The sequence below is a fragment of the Pseudorasbora parva genome, chromosome 23 (assembly GCF_024679245.1).
Source record: "Pseudorasbora parva isolate DD20220531a chromosome 23, ASM2467924v1, whole genome shotgun sequence".
Taxonomy (NCBI): Eukaryota; Metazoa; Chordata; class Actinopteri; order Cypriniformes; family Gobionidae; genus Pseudorasbora; species Pseudorasbora parva.
In genome coordinates, this window is record NC_090194.1 from 181058 (window position 1) to 200619 (window position 19562).

Sequence of the window (19562 nt, forward strand, 5' to 3'; positions counted from 1 at the left end):
AACTCCATCGGGGCATGATGGAGAAAAATAAACCTTGGGAGAAACCAGACTCAGTCGGGGTGCCAGTTCTCCTCTGGCCTATTAACACACCGTGTAAGATTATTATTCTGGCAACCTTACAGGTCGGAAATCATATTAGATCGGATTATTCAAAATTTTCAGGGTATCACGGAAGAGACAGATTTATGACATCCTAACCTTAGGATGACCCTAAGGTTAGGATTGACCCGAGGTTAGGGATGACCCGAGGTTAGGATTGACCCGAGGTTAGGGATGACCCTAAGGTTAGGATTGACCCGAGGTTAGGGATGACCCTAAGGTTAGGAATGACCCTAAAGTTAGGAATGACCCGAGGTTAGGAATGACCCGAGGTTAGGAATGACCCGAAGGTTAGGAATGACCCTAAGGTTAGGATTGACCCGAGGTTAGGGATCACCCGAGGTTAGGATTGACCCGAGGCTAGGGATGACCCTAAGGTTAGGATTGACCCGAGGTTAGGGATGACCCTAAGGTTAGGATTGACCCGAGGTTAGGGATGACCCTAAGGTTAGGATTGACCCGAGGTTAGGGATGACCCTAAGGTTAGGAATGACCCTAAAGTTAGGAATGACCCGAGGTCAGGAATGACCCGAGGTTAGGAATGACCTGTGGCCTGTTGCACAAAGCTGGTTTCAGTTGTTACCCATGTAAGTTTGAGATTAGTTTGAGCAAACTCTGTTTTTTCGGGCTCAAGAAGGTGGATTGGTTTTTTATCAGTGTTTATCACCATGGTAACTGACACTACACAGCTAACCTGCTCTGGAGCCGGTTTTATTATGGGTTTGAGATCGCGAAACCAAACTGGACCAATCAGCAGCAAGTAAAGATACAATAAAGCCACACCCCCTGTATGTCTCATTCCAAATTAAAGCAGTTTATAATGAAAAAACTTGAAATTAAATAGTGCATCTTTTGGTGCTAATTGTTTATTATATTTATATTATATGAATTATAATCACTTTAAGTTCCTATAAATATTATTTTAATTGACAAGTAGCCAAATAGTAATGTAAATATAATACATGCATTCATAATTCTTTTAAACAACGTGTATTCATTTGAGCTCTTTGTGAACCTATAATCATGGGCGTAGATTACGCGGGGGACGGGGGGGACGTGTCCCCCTCACTTTTAATAAAATGTATTTTAGTCCCCCGCAGTTTTACTGGGTCTGACCGATCCTAGTCGACCCCCTCCGAACGGGATTCGAACTGGCGTTACCCTGCACGGGGGCGGGCAAGTTAACAGGGACGCTAAAGACAGCTGTCTCTAATCTCTGTTGATAGTGTGTTTCACGCGTCACGGTCAAATGTATTTACATAGAAACCAATGTGAATACATCAAGATTTAAATTCAAAGACAAAAAATAATCTATGCATGACCTGTCATTTTATTCGCATCTAAATATGAGGAGTGCGCTCTCACAGAAAGTCCAAAAGCGGATTCGCAGAATAGCTTACCCAGTCACGCTGGAGCTGCAGCTGAGGGAAAACAATCGTTATGAGTGATGAAACGTGACGACGACAATCAGACGAGTGCGACAGTATATGCTTTATGTGCTTTTCAAGCCATCTCAATGTAGCCTATTATTGACAATAAAGTAGCCTATGAATAATGCAGCTTTTTTAATGTTTAGTATCTTCTGCTCACCAAGGCTGCATTTAATTAATCAAAAATAGTTAAAACAGTAATATTGTGAAATATTATTACAAACTCTTTTTCCTATGTGAATATATAGTAATTTATTCCTGTGATCAAAGCTGAATAGTCACTCTTCAGTGTCACATGATCCTTCACTAATCATTCTCATATGATGGTTTTAATAATCAAGAAACATTTATGATTATTATCTGTGTTGAAAACAGTTGTGCTGCTTAAAATGTTGTGGAAACCATGATACATTTTATTTTCAGGATTCTTTGATGAATAGAAAGTTCACTGGACAGCATTTATTTGCATTTATTAAATAAATTATTATCTTTTATAATATTAAAAATATCACTTGTGATCAGTTTAATGCATGTCTGATCAATAAAAGTATTAATTTCTCTCTTTTTTAATTTTACCACAAATGTTTAGATGGTTTCCACAAAAATTAAGCATCACCATGAGCAGAGGTGGACAGTAGCTAAGCTCATTTACTCGAGTACTGTACTTAAGTACACTTTTTGAGTATCTGTACTTTACTGAAGTATTATTTTTTTCTGGATACTTTTACTTTTACTTCACTACATTTGAAATACAAATATCGTACTTTTTACTCCATTTCTATCTAGGTCGAAAGTCGTTTCTGCAGCAGCTCTGAAAGTCGGAGGATGATTTTTTCCATCTTTAAAAGTTTTTTTGGTGTTGTTGTTTCAGACAGTCTATCAGGAATCACTCTTATAGAGTCATAAACATTTTCCCAACTTTTTTTGAACACTGATCAGTTCATAGCAAAATGGAAGAAGACTGTTCTTAGGCACAGTGTGTGCACCTATAGCCATTTTTTGAAAGATTGTTTTAGTAAAAAAAAAACTATCAAGATTTGTTGGCATACACTTGGTGCATTTCTTATAAAATAATAACAATATAAAAATCTGGGAGAAAGAGAATGGTAAAGTTGGGAGATTATCAGATGTGTTTCAGTGTATTGGATCCGTGCATTTGGCCTTAAAGTGACAGCAGCTTTATAAAGAGTTTTGTAACTTATATACAAGTATTTAAATTAGTTTTTAGTTAGTCGTATGCTAGTACGTCAGATGGAGCGTCACTGACTGGCTTAAACCATGATGACACTGTGTATTTATACAACAATAATAAAATAATTCATTGGCATAAAAAAGGAAATTTACTTTAATACTAAAGTACTTTTGAAAACAAATACTTCTGTACTTTTACTTGAGTAAAAATCTATTTTTACAACTTTCACTTGTAACGGAGTAATATTTGACCAGTAGTACTTTTGCTTTTACTCAAGTAATAGAGTTGTGTACTTTGTCCACCTCTGACCATGAGCAGCACAACTGATAATAATCCTAAATGTGTGTTGATCACAAACCCTCATCTGAGAATGATTAGTGAAGGATCATGTGACACTGAAGACTGGAGTAATGATGATAAATTCAGCTTTGATCACTGGAATAAATTACACTTTAGGCTACTATATATTCACATATGAGAACAGCTGATTTACATCAGAATATATATATATATATATATATATATATATATATATATATATATATATATATATATATTTGCATCTAAAATCTAAGACCTAACACCTATGGAGACTTAATGCACAGTTGTTTGTAGTAGCTATAAACCAATCATAAAAATGGCATAAAATATTGGAGAAAAATATTATAGATATTAGAGGTTATTGTTCAGCAGTGTATTTGATATCTTACCAAATTAAAAGCAAGAGATGTGATAAATTATATCGGTCCAAAAAAAAAAAAAAAAAAATTGGTATTATGACATTTCTGTCCCCCTCACTTCTGAAAAGCTGGCTACGCCCCTGCCTATAATTATTAGGCATATTTCTTTGATTCGCATCATGCATTGATATAGTCAGATATTCTTTCATATACAGCCAATCTCGCCGCAGCAGCAGTGTTTATTCCTGCCTTGTAAACACATTTCATTTCATAGTAATTTTCAAAACAATCTCTCAATGTTTAGAAGAGAAAGTTTATACCGAGCTTTGAGAAATGGTTGAACTTGATCTAAACCAGGTTGGATTTATCAACTCTAAACCTACTCTGTTTATTTAGTTTGTTCAGCTAGCTTCATGCAACAGGCCTCTGGGGTTTAAAAGGAACCGGGGTTAGGAATGACCCACGGTTAGGAATTACCTGGGGTTAGGAATGACCCAGGATAAGGAATGACCCAGGGTTAGGAATGACCCAGGGTTAGGAATGACCCGGGGTTAGGAATGACCCGGTGTTAGGAATGACCCGGGGTTAGGAATGACCTGGGGTTAGGAATGACCCGGGGTTAGGAATGACCCGGGGTTAGGAATGACCATGGGTTAGGAATGACCCGGGGTTAGGAATGACCTGGGGTTAGGAATGACCCAGGGTTAGGAATGACCTGGGGTTAGGAATGACCTGGGGTTAGGAATGACCCAGGGTAAGGAATGACCTGGGGTTAGGAATGACCTGGGGTTAGGAATGACCCAGGGTTAGGAATGACCTGGGGTTAGGAATGACCTGGGGTTAGGAATGACCCAGGGTAAGGAATGACCCAGGGTTAGGAATGACCTGGGGTTAGGAATGACCCAGGGTTAGGAATGACCTGGGGTTAGGAATGACCCAGGGTAAGGAATGACCCAGGGTTAGGAATGACCCAGGGTTACGAATGACCCAGGGTTAGGAATGACCATGGGTTAGGAATGACCCGGGGTTAGGAATGACCTGGGGTTAGGAATGACCCAGGGTTACGAATGACCCAGGGTTAGGAATGACCCAGGGTTAGGAATGACCCGGGGTTAGGAATGACCATGGGTTAGGAATGACCATGGGTTAGGAATGACCCGGGGTTAGGAATGACCCGGGGTTAGGAATGACCCGGGGTTAGGAATGACCCAGGGTTAGGAATGACCATGGGTTAGGAATGACCAAGGGTTAGGAATGACCCAGGGTTAGGAATGACCCAGGGTTAGGAATGACCCAGGGTTAGGAATGACCATGGGTTAGGAATGACCCAGGGTTAGGAATGACCCAGGGTTAGGAATGACCCAGGGTTAGGAATGACCATGGGTTAGGAATGACCAAGGGTTAGGAATGACCCAGGGTTAGGAATGACCCAGGGTTGGGAATGACCCAGGGTTGGGAATGACCCAGGGTTAGGAATGACCCAGGGTTAGGAATGACCCAGGGTTAGGAATGACCATGGGTTAGGAATGACCAAGGGTTAGGAATGACCCAGGGTTAACTATTTAAAGCGTGATGATGATATGACCCTAACCTTTCCTTCCGAGGAGGCAGACGCCATCTTGCGCATGTTGTCCTGGTCCTGGGGCTCGGAGGCGTACTGTGCCAGCTCATACAGCACGTTTGTTCGGGGCATGTTATTGATGTCCAGGTAATGGGTCAGTGCCGTGCGGTATGTGGTTGGACACGGGAACGGGTGCTTCTTATTGGACTCTTCTGCAAAATTAAAACATTATTAGCAACAATTGCATGTAACAGAATAAAATAAATCTCATATGCTGATTATTTAATTATGTGATATGTCCGATATTAGGATGTACCGTCCAGATTTTTGAGAGAGATTACAGTGTCGAGATCTACTCCGAGTCTTTCTCCTAATCTGCGGACCACTGATGGATCATTCGTGGGATAAACAGCAACATGATCTCCAGCATCATATCTGCCAGGGTTTGGAATCAACTCATTAATATATGGACATTAGGAATAACACTTTATATACGCAAAAGTGATGTATAGTCTGCATGCAAACTGTCTTTTAAATATTATGCCAATAACAGCACACTATTGCTATTTGTAGCAGTGATTTCAAACAATTTTACTTCCATTTTAAAAAGCTCTGTGGGGACATCGCTTCCGTAGCCTGATGGCCAAAACTGAGAGACTCAGGAGGAGTTTCGTCCCACAGGCCATCAGACTCCTGAACGCTGTCACTTAACAACACGTGACTTCACCTCACTCAGTACTAACAAACTCACACACTGATATTGCACTGCACTTTATTCTTGTGTTCATGTAACGACTCATTATAATGCTGTCTGCACATTACACTCCTGCACTTCTGTTATCCACAGATTTATTTTTATAGTCTCCAGTTTACTTTATCTCACGTATTTTATTCCACATCTCTTATTTCTTTTACTTGATTTATTCATAATTCTACATATGTATATATATAGCACCTTATCCTATTCCTATTTTATAATTTATTGTGCTTTTTTTTGTGAATTGTTATTTGCTGTCCATGGAGCGGACCTGTTTACATTTCACTGCCGGTTGTATTCTGTATAACTGTGTATGTGACAAATAAAACTCTTGAACTTGAACTTGAACTTGAACATGTGACCTGGCAGGTCAGAGTTTACCTGATTTTAGAGTCCGTGAGATCTAACTGGATGTGCATCAGGTGACGGTCTCCTGCTTTGTTCAGCTTGCGATTAACAGTCACAGGTGCAAGAAAGGGATTCTTTGAATCAAACGGTCTACACAAATCAACATGAATAATGCAATCAGATAAAAAGCTTTCAAATTTCAGTATATCAATTAGAGAAGAGAACTACACAATCATTTAACAGATGACCAGAGAGCTGATCTCTTACAAACTCACGGTTTCTGCGTCTGAAAGCTGTTGAGCCGCCCCATCTCTCCGCTGTACACCTGATTCATATTGATGTCCTTATGAACCACCAGTTCAAACTGGCGAATGCTGAAAGAACATTAAAAGGATTGGCTATCTCATCCCAGCCTGCTTTTAAAGCATTCAAAACACCTATGATGTTCAATAAGATGCAAAAGCCTATTCAAAGCAGGACAGGGGAGGATTTTGTAATGATAAATGGATTTGGTCCCTCTAATATGGAGATGAGACGCTGAATGAGTTGTTTGGCCTCAAAACCCATCTAATCAACATGTTTGAACTGATCCTCTGATACAGCTGGACCTGCTCTTTCTAATTCTACCAAACATTGCCTGCCAATTAGAGCGGAAAAGGAAAATATTAGCTCTGCAGCACACAGGGCATGGCATCTCAGTGTCCGCAGGTAATGTGTGTGTAAAAGGGTCTCAGAACACATCAACACGCTGGTTTTGCTTAACCTATTTATGTACGGTTCACTTCTCAAAAGAACAAACCACACTGCAAAAAATGCTTTTCTTACTTAGTATTTTTGTCTTGTTTCTAGTCTAAACATCTAAAAACATTCTTAAAACAAGAACTATTTACTAGTCAAGCTAAAGTAAAGTCTTGTTTTTGGGGGAAAATAACTAAAAAATAAGTTATTATGTAAATTTGGTAAATTAAGAGTTTTGAGAGAGGAAATGACATTGGTGTCAATGAAGGCCTTTCTGAGCCATCGGATTTCAACACTAATATCTTCATCTGTGTGTGAAGATGAGCGGAGGACTGACGGCGGGCCAACCACAGGAGGAATTAATCACACAATTTACATTACTGGCCCAACTAACGCTTTAAAGAGAAAGAAAAGGATACCTGCTGTCTTCTCCCGTGGGCTCCACACCAAAGAATTCACACACGGCCGGCCAGAACTGCTCCTTCCATGAGATGAAATCCTCCTCCAAGCTTCACATGAGATTATATCATCAGGACAGGCAGTGAAAGAGACTGGACTGAATGGACATGAGTTGGTCACTCACTTGCAGTCGTCGTCTCCGAGGCCCAGGTCGAAGACTCTTCTCCCGCCCAGCTCCGCAAGCCTCTTATCCGTATACTTGCCCGTGGCGTTATAGTGCTCATAGGTTTTATTTCCTAACCCAAACACCTAAAAAAGAGCAGAATCTCATTGAGTCTCATGTTAAAATTCCCGACTTTATAGCAGAAAAAAACATGTTAACATCCTGGTACAAATTGTGGTTTTGGTCCTTACGGCTAATTTTGCCCTTTAGTGGTGACTGTGACGGGGGTGAATTTTTTTATAACTCATTCGTTTACATTCTATAAAGCCTTAACGTTCTGCATAATTAAGGGCATGGTTACTTTTAATGACAGGTGGATTAGCCATTTATCCTCTGTTAGTCATCATGTCATCTAAGCTCCGCCCACGTCCCGCCTCTTTGCCCATTTTCTGTTATCTGGGCGTGACTCGCGATGCCAAGATGGCGACGGCTCGTCTCTACGCTTCAGAACGGCTCGAAGCCTATTGGTGACATCACGACACTACGGCCATATTTGTTTTGGAACGGGAGATTCGCATCATGGATGTACAGCAGACAAATCCACAGCAAATGTGTGACCCTAATCTCTGAGGACTGCTGGATCTGTGCCGGGAATAATTAAGGCAATTCTGAAGGCAAAAGGCGGTCCGACCCAGTACTAATATGGTGTACCTAATAAAGTGGCCGGCGAGGGTGTATTTATGATTAAAACTCAGAGATCGTGTGCTCCGTATAAGCTCCTCTACCCATCTGCAGTGATGTTTCCAAACACATGTTTTATCACGCTGACCACATTAAAGAATCTGAAGCCACAAGGCTTTCATCCAGAACACCGGTCCAACTCAATCACACAGTGGACCCAATGATCCGGTTCCATCTCAAATAGTCCCGCTAAGAGAGAGGATCCGCTGGGATGGAGCTCTAGCTTTGTTTGGCTAGGCCAGACGTTTCCATGTGGAGAATGGATGAGGATTCCATGGCCCATTAATTACGGCCCAGCCTCGGGCACGGGCTCATTAAGAACTCAGGAAACGGGGGAAAATAACCAAAGGGCAGAGGGTTAACCATAGACGGAAGGCTGTTTTTAGCTCGGCTTATTAACCTGAGAAAGAAATCTCATCACTATTCTGATGTCGGCCTATAGTGCCAGAGCGACACGCGTCATAATCTGAAGCCACGCCCACCGCGGGGAAACAAACCCACGCTCTCCATCGGCTTTCTATTGCGGGAAGCGGCCTCCTTGTTATTTCTGACTTACAACAAAAAAACGAGCAATGTCTTAATGATGTGAAGGTCAGGTTGGAAATCAGGAAGGCTGATATCAAGGTGTTCAGAAAACAACTTAAAAACCCAGAACCAAAGCCCCAGAAGTGTTTATAAGCTGCTGACCCAAAAAACAGCATTTAAAGACATAAAAGTGCAGACATGCATTAGAGACAGAGCGCGCACTGAGAACGACGCCCACTGGAGGGGAAAGTCATCAGAGACAGGAAATATGATATATAAAACTGACATGTGGATATTTGACAAAGCGTTTACTGCACACGTAGACACACTGAGGGTCAGGATTTACTCATCCTTCCTGCTAATGCTTCACGTCTTATTGCCTGTGTCCACTTTCGTCTCCTTAAACGCTTGTTTTTTGGGCTGACAGCTTATAAAAACGCAGTTATGTGTTGTTTTAGCTTGTTTGCTGCACACCTTGTCACACATCAGCGTTTAGACATTGTTCTGTGTTTTGTAATAAGTCCGAAATGACAAGGAGGCAGCTACACCCAATATACACCCCCCCCCGGTGTGGGCGTGGCCTAAACACGCTCAGCCTGTATTACTCACAGCAAAGTTGACGCCCTCCAGATCGTCATCGGTGCCTTGCATCCAATCATAGAACTCCTGAGCGTTATCCGTGGGGTCTCCCTCTCCATAGGTCGCCATGCAGAACACAGCCATGGAGTTGGGGATCTCCTTCAGCCTGCACAGCTCCGACTGCGGACGCGAGATCATCAAGATTAGGGATGCCACAACTCTCAATATAATATTGAACCATTCGGTACGGCATTCACGGTTCAATACACGCTTGTCGGTTTTGCATTTAATTAATTATTTTTCTACAAATTCTATCATTTGCCTCTATACTGACCAAACGCGACACGTTAGTGGTAGAGTTACACTCACAGCACTATAGTTATTCACAATCACCAAAGCTCATTATCTGCTGCGTTAAACGTTAAACGTTTCATTGGCTGCTTATGCACTGTTTTACATGAGCTGAGCGCACTAAAGCCAGTCACACACACACACACACACACACACACACGATTACTGGACTGAGTGTTTTACTGCGCTAATACTTTCACACACATATATAAACACAGTCAGTCCTGTCTAAAGTGAAAGTAAAGTCGTGTGTGTGTGTGTGTGTGTGTGTGTGTGTGTGTGTGTGAGATGAGCAGGTCTTAAAGTGACAGTAGCCTATCGTGAACACGCTGTCCTTAAAGGGACAGTTCACCTCTAAAGGTGTGTCATCATTTACTCACTCTAATATTGTTCCAAACCTGTATTCATTTCTCGATGACAGTTTTCATTTTTGAGTGAACTAACCCTTTAATGTTAATACAAGACAAAGAGAAAATCACTCACTGCTCTTGACTGAAAAACTAATAAAATAGAGAATCAATGTATATTCTATAGGAAAGTCTATGTAGTGTTTTATTTTTACATTTATCCATTAATTTTACACGTAAAAGCTGCTGTACAGCTCTGAGCTGCCACTGTAAATCTTTATATATATTTATTTTATATTAGCTTTACGAATGTGTACAAGCGGGTTTTTAAAGTAAAGGTTTTTTTCCCAATTCTTTAAAGTACTTTTTTTTTTTTTTAAAGAGTATTGCAATAAAAAATAGTCTCCTTCTCCTTCAAGACTAGAAGAGCAAAAATTTGATGTGACAAGTCATCAGAACCGAACCGAACCGAACCGAACCGAACCGTAAACCGAACCATAAACCGTACCGAACCGAACCGTAAACCGAACCGTAATCCTTAATAATGACCAAAGTCCAGTGTATAAGAGGGTTCTGATCTGGATGGACTGAGTGCAGCATTAACGGATCAGTACCAGGTCGTACTCCTCTGGGTCCGCAGCCATCCCTCTCATGCGTAGCGATGGGCATCTTTAGCCAGTCGGTTAGCAAACTCCTCAGCGTCCCTGTTTGGGATCCGTAAAACACCACAATGTTCCGGTTCTAGAATGGGAAGGTACAGACATGTCAAACTTACACTGGTCAAGAAAGGGAATTTTCCACCAATTATTTAAACTCTGGAAGCGGGGTTTGTATGGTGGAAAATGTTTCTGGAGATCTCACCGTTTTCTTCATTTTCTCAATAAAGCTGGTCTCACGTGTTTGTGCGTTCTATGAAAAGAAATAGGAAGAGAGAGAGAGAGAGAGAGAGAGAGAGAGAGAGAGAGAGAGAGAGAGAGAGAGAGAGAGAGAGAGAGAGAGAGAGAGAGAGAGAGAGAGAGAGAGAGAGAGAGAGAGAGAGAGAGAGAGAGAGAGAGAGAGAGAGAGAGAGAGAGAGAGAGAGAGAGAGAGAGAGAGAGAGAGAGAGAGAGAGAGAGAGAGAGAGAGAGAGAGAGAGAGAGAGAGAGAGAGAGAGAGAGAGAGAGAACACACATGTGAAAAGGCTGTGCCAGGCCAATTGTTTTGGTAATGAATAGGAGACTGAGCCTTTCATTTCTTGGCCTTTTCCCACACAGGAGAGCTTCCTGAAGTCCACATCTCTCCGCGCTCCACATGCTTTCAGTCACGCTTCCGCTAATGAAAACCACAAACTCACGCGCATGCATGAGGACCGACAGGGAAAACTCGGACCGATCCTACGCCTTCTACCATTCCTAAAACAATAACATTTAACCGTAAAAAATTACTTTCAATGAAAATAATAAAACAAAACGTTTAAAACAAAGCATATTGTGCTTATGTATAAATTTTGTTTAGACGTTTTGTTATACATTTTACTGTTTTATACATTTATATATTTTATTAAAATTGCATTACATTGATAATTCAGATTAAATTAATGAATTAATGTCACAAAAGATTTCTATTTCAAATAAATGCTGTTCTTTTGAACTTTCCACTCATCAAAGAATCCTAAAAAAAAGGTTTCATGGTTTCCTCAAAACTACAAGCAGCGCAAACGTTTCCAACACTGATAATAATAATCATAACTGTGTGTTAATCCTCATAATCGATTAGTGACGGATCGTAGCACACTGAAGACTGGAGTAATGATGATCACAGGAATAAATCACTTTACATGTTATTAGAATAGGAAGTTATTTTAAACTATAATACTGCTTCAACTGTACTACAAAAACATCAACGTTTGACCGGTCTTGTACATCGATGTCAGCTTGGGTTAGGTTTTATAATGGCAAGACCTCTCCTCTCCTAGCTAACAAGAAGTATTTACTAGACAAGCTAAAATTATTGTCTTGCTTTGAGAAAAATAACTCAAAATGAAGAGAGTTTTTGCTTAAAATAAGATCAATAATCTGCCTGATAATAGATTATTAATCTATCTAATAATCTTAATTCAAACAGAAAACAAGATTATTTTTCTCACCCCATTGGCAGATTATTTATCTTATTTTAAGCAAAAACTCTCTTCATTTTGAGTTATTTTTCCTAAAACAAGACAATAATTTGTACTTGACTAGTAATTGTTTCTTAATGTTAGATTTTTTTGATATCTGGACTACAAACAAGACAAAAATACTGAGTAAGAAAAGCATTTTTTGCAGTAACGCTGTCCTTCTCCTCTATAATCCCACATTAAAGACTCATTCTCACTCAGAATCCTTGACCCCAGCAGACCAGAGGCCAGAACAACACGGTGCTGCACTGTAGGAAACCTAAACCAATCATTTAGGTGGAGACCACCAACCATAGCGGAGGAAGCAATTCCACCGAATCATTAATAGCACCCGAAATATCCATCCCAACAGAAGAAAAGATGAAGAAAGAAAGCTGGGATGTTCCCGGACTAACCTCTCAGCGGCGGCCAGTCTGTCCTGAGGCAGAGAGAACATGCATCCCATGGCCTTTCCTTCAGAGGATCGAGCTCAGACAGCCGGAGGAGGAGAGCTGAATCCATCAGGAAAACTCTCTCTCTCCCGCCATCTGGCCACAGCAACAGGAATATATAACCTTTCCCATGGATCTGCTGCACAATGCTGCTCCTGAACCCCCACCCCATCTTAGACACACACACACACACACTCCTGCCAATGCAAACACAAGAGCTCCTTCCCTCCCCTTCCCAGCCTCATAAACCCAAACGAGCACTAAAACATGAGCCAGTATAGCATGCACTTCACTGCAGAAACACTGGAGGAGTTAAAGACTCGGCAGCCGTAATGGGAAGCAGGAAGCGGAGAGAACTGGTCAACATCCGTCCGGACACGAGGCTCTTCAGCTACACATCATCTATCTACTCTTTCTGCTCTTCCTGTTTAGCAGTGGCAGTGGATGAATGCTGATAAGAGATTTATGGAGGAAAGATCAAAGCGTTGGTCAGAGCATTCGAAAAAAGTCTCTGATACTCGCCGAGGCTGGACGTCTTTGATCAAAAGTGCAGCAAAACAGACATACTGGGAAATATTATTATTATTATGTTACAACTGCACTGCAAAAAATGCTCCTCTTACTTAGTATCTTTGTCTTGTTTCTGGTCAAAACATCTCAAAAAGAGTTTTACCTTGACAAATAAAAATGATTGTCTTGTTTTGGGGAAAAATAACTCAAATGAAGAGAGTTTTTGCTTAAAAAAAATGGGTTTTCTGTTTGAATTAAGATTATTTTTCTCACCCGGTTGGCAGATTATTTATCTTATTTTTAAGCAAAAAAACTCTCTTCATTTTGAGTTATTTTTCCCAAAACAAGACAATTACTTTTGCTTGTCTAGTAAATACTTCTTGTTTTAAGAATTTTTAGATATTTTGACTAGAAACAAGACAAAAATACTGAGTAAGAAGAGCGGTGTGGTTTATATTCTAATAATATATTTTAAAATGCAGTTTCTTCCTGTGATCAAAGCTGAATATTCACCATCATTCCTCAGGCTCCTTCCAGAATCAGGTCACAAGTTTAACATACACTACAGCTGCCCAGCAGGATTATGGAAGCATTCAGGAACAAACCCATCCTGTGGCTCCATCTGAACAAACAGAGCTCATTTCCACCTCGTATAACCATCTGTGTTCATTTCAGCTCAGAGTTTGATATCCCAAACCAGGCACTGACGCTTCTGCTCGACATCCTGAACCCAAACAGGAAACATTTACCAAAAGGAAACGCATCTATAGAGAAGAAGCTGTGGGCCTTCAAAATAACACATGACCTCTGAGTGTATGAGCACAGAGGAGACAGAGTCTAACGCGCACACACACACACACACACACACACAATCTCAGTCCCATGATGTCAACACTCTGCAATGCTGGAAGGAACCCCAGAGCGCTTCAGGAGCGAGCCATGGGGCAGACGAGGCTTTGCTCAGACGAGGCCAGAGGGTTACGGGGAGAAAACTATGAACTGGCTGTCCAACTAAACATTAGCATACATTAGAGTCGCACTACACAGTTCCAGCCGTGGACTGTAAAGCAAAAGCTTGTTTGGTTAAAATTACACTAAAATTACGATCTAAGTTATTCAACTAAATATACAAATAACATTAATGAGGTCTTATTTAATTCTATAAACTATAATAGTGATCTGCCAGCATTGTCTCTCTCTGATAAATTAAAATAAGCTGATAACATCACTGTTTACTCCCAGAACGACTGTACAGCCAAATCTAATTCTGCTGCAGTATTGTCCTGTTTAACACTGAAGCTGCTCTGACACAATCGCCGCTGGAGAAGAGCGATAGAAATAAAGATGACTGACTGATTGATTGATTGATTGATTGATTGATTGATTGATTGATTGATTGATTGATTGATTGATTGGTTCCTTTCTCGTTTGCATTTATTCTTTTGTGGGGCTGAAGAACGCAGATATTGTGCTTGAGTTTCATGGCTCTGGTCATGCAGAAGAATGTGTGTGGGAGTAATTTCGTCCCTTATAGCCAAAAGAAGGAGAGTGTGTTGAAAAGACACACACACACACACATACACACACACACACACACACTTACACGGCCGTGAGCGTCCTCATCTCCGGAACGGGCTCCGCATGTCTTCTGAAGAGGAAGCAGTAGATGAGCAATCCTGCGATGAGAGAGAAGAGAAGAACATCCAGAGAGCTGAGGAGAGGCTGAGTCTGATGCGATCCGGCCTCCATGACCACAGAGCACTGGACGCTGATATATCTGCAGAAACAGATCACAGCACTTAGGGTTAGTTCACAATCCACTGAAGTGAACACTGCTTACTGACTCTATTAAACATCATCGAGGCATGTCACTTTACACACACACACACACACACACACACACACACACACACACACACACACACACACACACACACACACACACTATATTCCAAAAGTGTCGTGCCGCCTCTACACACATGAGCTCCCCATTGTTAACCCGTGGGGTTTAATCTGGAGTCGGCCCACCCTCTCTAACAGCTCCAGCTCTTCTGGGAAGGCTTTCCTCAAGGTTTAGGAGTGTGTTTATGGGGATTTTTGCCCATTCTTCTAGAAGCTCATTTGTGAGGTCAGGCACTGATGTTGGACGAGAAGGCCTGGCTCTCAGTCTCCGCTCTAATTCATCCCAAAGCTGTTCTATCGGGTTGAGCTCAGGACTCTGTGCAGGCCAGTCCAGTTCCTCCACACCAAACTCCTCATCCATGTCTTTATGGAGCGACGCTTTGTGCACTGGAGCGCAGTCATGCTGGGACAGGATGGGGCCGTCCACAAACTGAGCCCACAAAGTCGGGAGCAATGAAACTGTCCAAAATGTCTTGGTGAAGCATTAAGAGTTCCTTTCACTGGAACTAAGGGGCCGAGCCCTGAAAAACAACCCCACCCCATAACCCCCCTGGGATTTAACACTTCGTGGCTGAGTTGCTGTTGTTCCCAATGGCTTCCACTTTGTTCTAATCCCACTAACAGTTGAGCGTGGAATATTTAGTAGTGAGGAAAATGTCAGGAATGGACTTATTGCACAGGTGTCAGCCTATCACGGCCCCACGCTTGAGTTCACTGAGCTCCTGAGAGCGACCCATTCTTTCACTAATGTGTGTAGAAGCGTCTGCAGGCCGAGAGCTGGAGTTATACACCTGTGGCCATGAAGGACTGAACACCTGAACTCAGAGATCTGGAGGGGCGGCTCAATACTTCTGGCTATATAGTGTTTATACATAAAACTGGCAGTTTCAATGCACATCTACCTCTCTATCTACCTCTTTATCTCTTCATCCATCTAGCTATAACTCTTGAGCAAAAAACATGGTCTACACACTAAGCTTTAAAGTGACTTATTAACAAAGTATTGGTCAGGAAATTAGCTCAATTTATGAAAATGCACTCCTAAAATGCCAATGTGGTCTCAGAAAAACAAAGACAGGTGGAAGTGTTAGGCGGAATATGGGGCGTTGTGTGTGTGGTGATGAAACCCGAGTTCATGAGGATGCTCCGGAGCGGTGTTCAGAAATCTTGATTAAAGCGATAGTTGAGCCAAAAATGAGCCTGATGTTGATCTGCTGACCCCCAGGGCATCCACATGTAGGTGTGTGTGTTTCTTCAGGAGAACACTAATGAAGATTTTAACTCAACCGTTGCTTGTATAATGCATGTCAATGGGGTCTAATTCTAATTAGACAAAAAAGGTACAGAGAAATTATCAGATGTTATTTTTAACAAGATAATGCTCAAATTACAAAGATAACCGAGAAGTGTCCCAGGTCCATCGGGCTCATGTTTCTGCGGTCAGAGTCCAGATTTGAACCCTATAGTTAATATTTGGTCTGTTAAACTCTAACGAGCTTCTTCTTCTACAGCATCTGTGCCGCTCCTGACCATTTACTGACCAGTGATCTGAGACGGAAAGGGTTAAAATCGTGGCCCATTTATTTTTCAACCAGGAGTGTATATATTACAGTTTAGCAAAATAATTTATAAAATAATTGTTTAAAATGTGCATAGTTTGTGTGCATGAATATCTTTAACAAGCAAAATGTCAAAAGCTAACCCATTTGTGCCCTCTTTTGAGGACTCCATGTAATTACATAAAGATGAGCGTTACAACACATCTTCCTTTAAAACACGTCTAATAAATCTAATATTCCCTGTTTCCCTAAACAAATAAACTCTTATCTCGCTCTAATCTAGGAAAGGTTATTAATAGCACATTCCATATACTGGCCATCCAAAGAGCTTTACAGAGAGAAGGGAATTAAAACAATCCCACAATAAAATAAAACATTACAACAAAGCAAAAAGGCTGCCATCTGTTTATTTCTATAGCACATTTCATACCCAATGGCAATTCAAAGTGTTTTACTTAGAAATTAATTAAAACAGTGATAACATATGCATGAGAAATAAGAATATCATGTGTAAGAATTAAAAACAAGGATAATTAAAACAGTTGTAAAAAATAATTTAAAAAATAAATAAAAATAAAATGGTCAAATCTTCAGATTACAGTCTGCATACATGTAGTATCATCTTCATCAGAACGCCTCTCCTTCATAACATCATTTCAATCACTATTCCCTGATATTTACTCAGGAATCTTCCTCACTCATCATATTTAACTCAAATACATATAAAATAACAATATCCAAAGATAACCAATAACCTCTACTCATTTATACCTGCTCTATAGTATAATATTGCTCTATAGTATAATATTGCTCTATAGTATAATATTGCTCTATAGTATAATATCTATAGTATAATATTGCTCTATAGTATAATATTGCTCTATAGTATAATATTGCTCTATAGTATAATATTGCTCTATAGTATAATATCTATAGTATAATATTGCTCTATAGTATAATATTGCTCTATAGTATAATATTGCTCTATAGTATAATATCTATAGTATAATATTGCTCTATAGTATAATATTGCTCTATAGTATAATATTGCTCTATAGTATAATATCTATAGTATAATATTGCTCTATAGTATAATATTGCTCTATAGTATAATATTGCTCTATAGTATAATATAGTGTAATATAGCTTGTTTTAACTTGGCTCTTGAAAGCAGAAGTACTAATGCGTTTTGGACATTGAACATAGCGTTGTTTGAATACTTTTATGTGTATTAATATAGTTAATAAAGTACTCATTCAGTATCAAACTTACACACTATCTGCACTCTCACTATAACCGCCATAGTAAGGGCAGACCTACGCGAATATACACGAAACGTTCACTTTTTTGTTTATGACCTCCAAAACGTATTGACAATAATACACTAATTAGCAATAGTAACATTATAATTCAACAGTTATACAACACACACACACACACACACACACACACTAAAAGACATACCTCCGGTTAGCTGGAGCGCGGCGCGCACGTCACTCTCACGCACACGCACGCGCTTACGTCACGTCGTAACGCCGGGTTGCCAGTCGCATGTTCAAAAATCCCTCGCGAAGCATTATGCCACCCTAACCCTTTTTGTTGTGTTGTAATGTTTAGTACGCGTTAACATGTTTTTTGTTTATTTGTATAATTAGTTTTATTCTGAGGGATTGTCCATTACAGCAGCTCCTCAGAACCGAGTCGTATTATTCTGGGGTCCAGTTCAGTAATGCAGAGCATGTTGAGGAAATGTGCTGTTAAAGGGACAGTTCACCCAAAATAGAGATTCTGTCATCATTTACTCCTGACCTGTGTTTGAACACATGATATCTCAGAGCTGATGTTATATAATATAACTCTAACCACCATAAAACACAAAGAAAAAGATGAAGAGAATACCCCAGCACAGAGCCGGCCCAGCCACTAAGCGACCTTTGCAGTTGCAAAGGGCCCCGTGGCCTGCAGAGGGCCCCCTAGAGAGCGCACGCACCTCGCCTCATCTGTTTGGGGAGGTGTTTATTATACTCGAAGCGCAGACTGGGTGCAGGCGTGATGAGACGTCATGCTCGGCCAGATTCGCCTCGAGCTTCTTCGGTTGCGGAGCCGCACGCAAAGTTACAAAATTTGACGTGCACACCGCCAAGCGAAATTGGGTCTCGCGCACTCCTCGTTGACGCAATTTTTGCCGCGCTCGTGCGGACGCGTCAAGTATAAACAAGGCTTAAAGCTACACTGAAGTTGGCCGTGTGATAAATGCAAGTTAATTCTTCAGTTCAATATTTGTGTCTAAAAAAGGCACATAAGTTCCTGTAGAGATAGCAATACACATTCTCCTTTTTTTTTGCCAAATAAATGAAAGCATGTCATCAATGTCTTTCTCTTGCTGTATCAAAATCTCACCTAGCTTTCCTCAGAGATGGTCAAGTTCAGTTTGTGCATGATTACATGATATAACAATTGTGTTAATACTGTATCCTGAATTGTGGATAAGTAAGCTATATATCATATTATGCTGAAGTAAATTTCTGGAGTCTTAACAAGTAAAAGCAAAAACAACAACAACAACAACAACCGTACAGAACTTAAAAACCGTGACCCTAAAGCCGTGATACGAACCGAACCGTGGCTTTTGTGAACCGTGCCACCCCTAATGTGTACCTAAAGCAGTTTTCATCAATTTTATTTATTGCTTTTGGTATTTATTCAAGTGTATTTTTTGTTAACAGACTGAGAGTCCATTGCTTTTCTTGTTTTTTGGTTGTTTTGTTAATTCATTGTGGATATTTAAAATGTTTTCCGTATCAGAGTCTTTAGAGATAAAAGTTTATTGATCTTTAAAAAAGGTGTACCTGCATTATTATGCCATTATCATTATTTTAGATGAAAATGAACGAAAAATCTTATCATTTATCGCAATAATTTCTTGACCAATTTCTTGTCCAGCAAACTTTGTTATTGTGTGCTGTTTTTGCCTTTTAAACTCTGGTGTCAATTAAAAATGTTTCTTTGATGGTCAGTGAAAATCACTTTATCAGTCTTTTTATTCAGCAAGTTCATCCGTGTGTGTTCATTGCACTGCGCTGCCATTCAGCTCA

General features: G+C 40.4%; 1 protein-coding gene across 1 annotated transcript in view; it reads right to left on the minus strand.

Annotated features, from left to right (window-relative positions):
• pora (P450 (cytochrome) oxidoreductase a) overlaps window positions 1–18153 on the minus strand; it is a 29217-nt gene extending 11064 nt beyond the window's left edge. The window contains 14 exon segments of the mRNA XM_067432986.1: window positions 4993–5174; window positions 5279–5397; window positions 6101–6217; window positions 6343–6441; window positions 7225–7314; window positions 7389–7513; window positions 9243–9392; window positions 10525–10565; window positions 10568–10609; window positions 10612–10651; window positions 10772–10819; window positions 14007–14009; window positions 14612–14783; window positions 17932–18153. Coding sequence (XP_067289087.1) covers window positions 4993–5174; window positions 5279–5397; window positions 6101–6217; window positions 6343–6441; window positions 7225–7314; window positions 7389–7513; window positions 9243–9392; window positions 10525–10565; window positions 10568–10609; window positions 10612–10651; window positions 10772–10819; window positions 14007–14009; window positions 14612–14755 — 1200 coding nt within the window. The 5' untranslated portion in view covers window positions 14756–14783; window positions 17932–18153.
• Between the last annotated feature and the right edge of the window lie 1409 nt (window positions 18154–19562).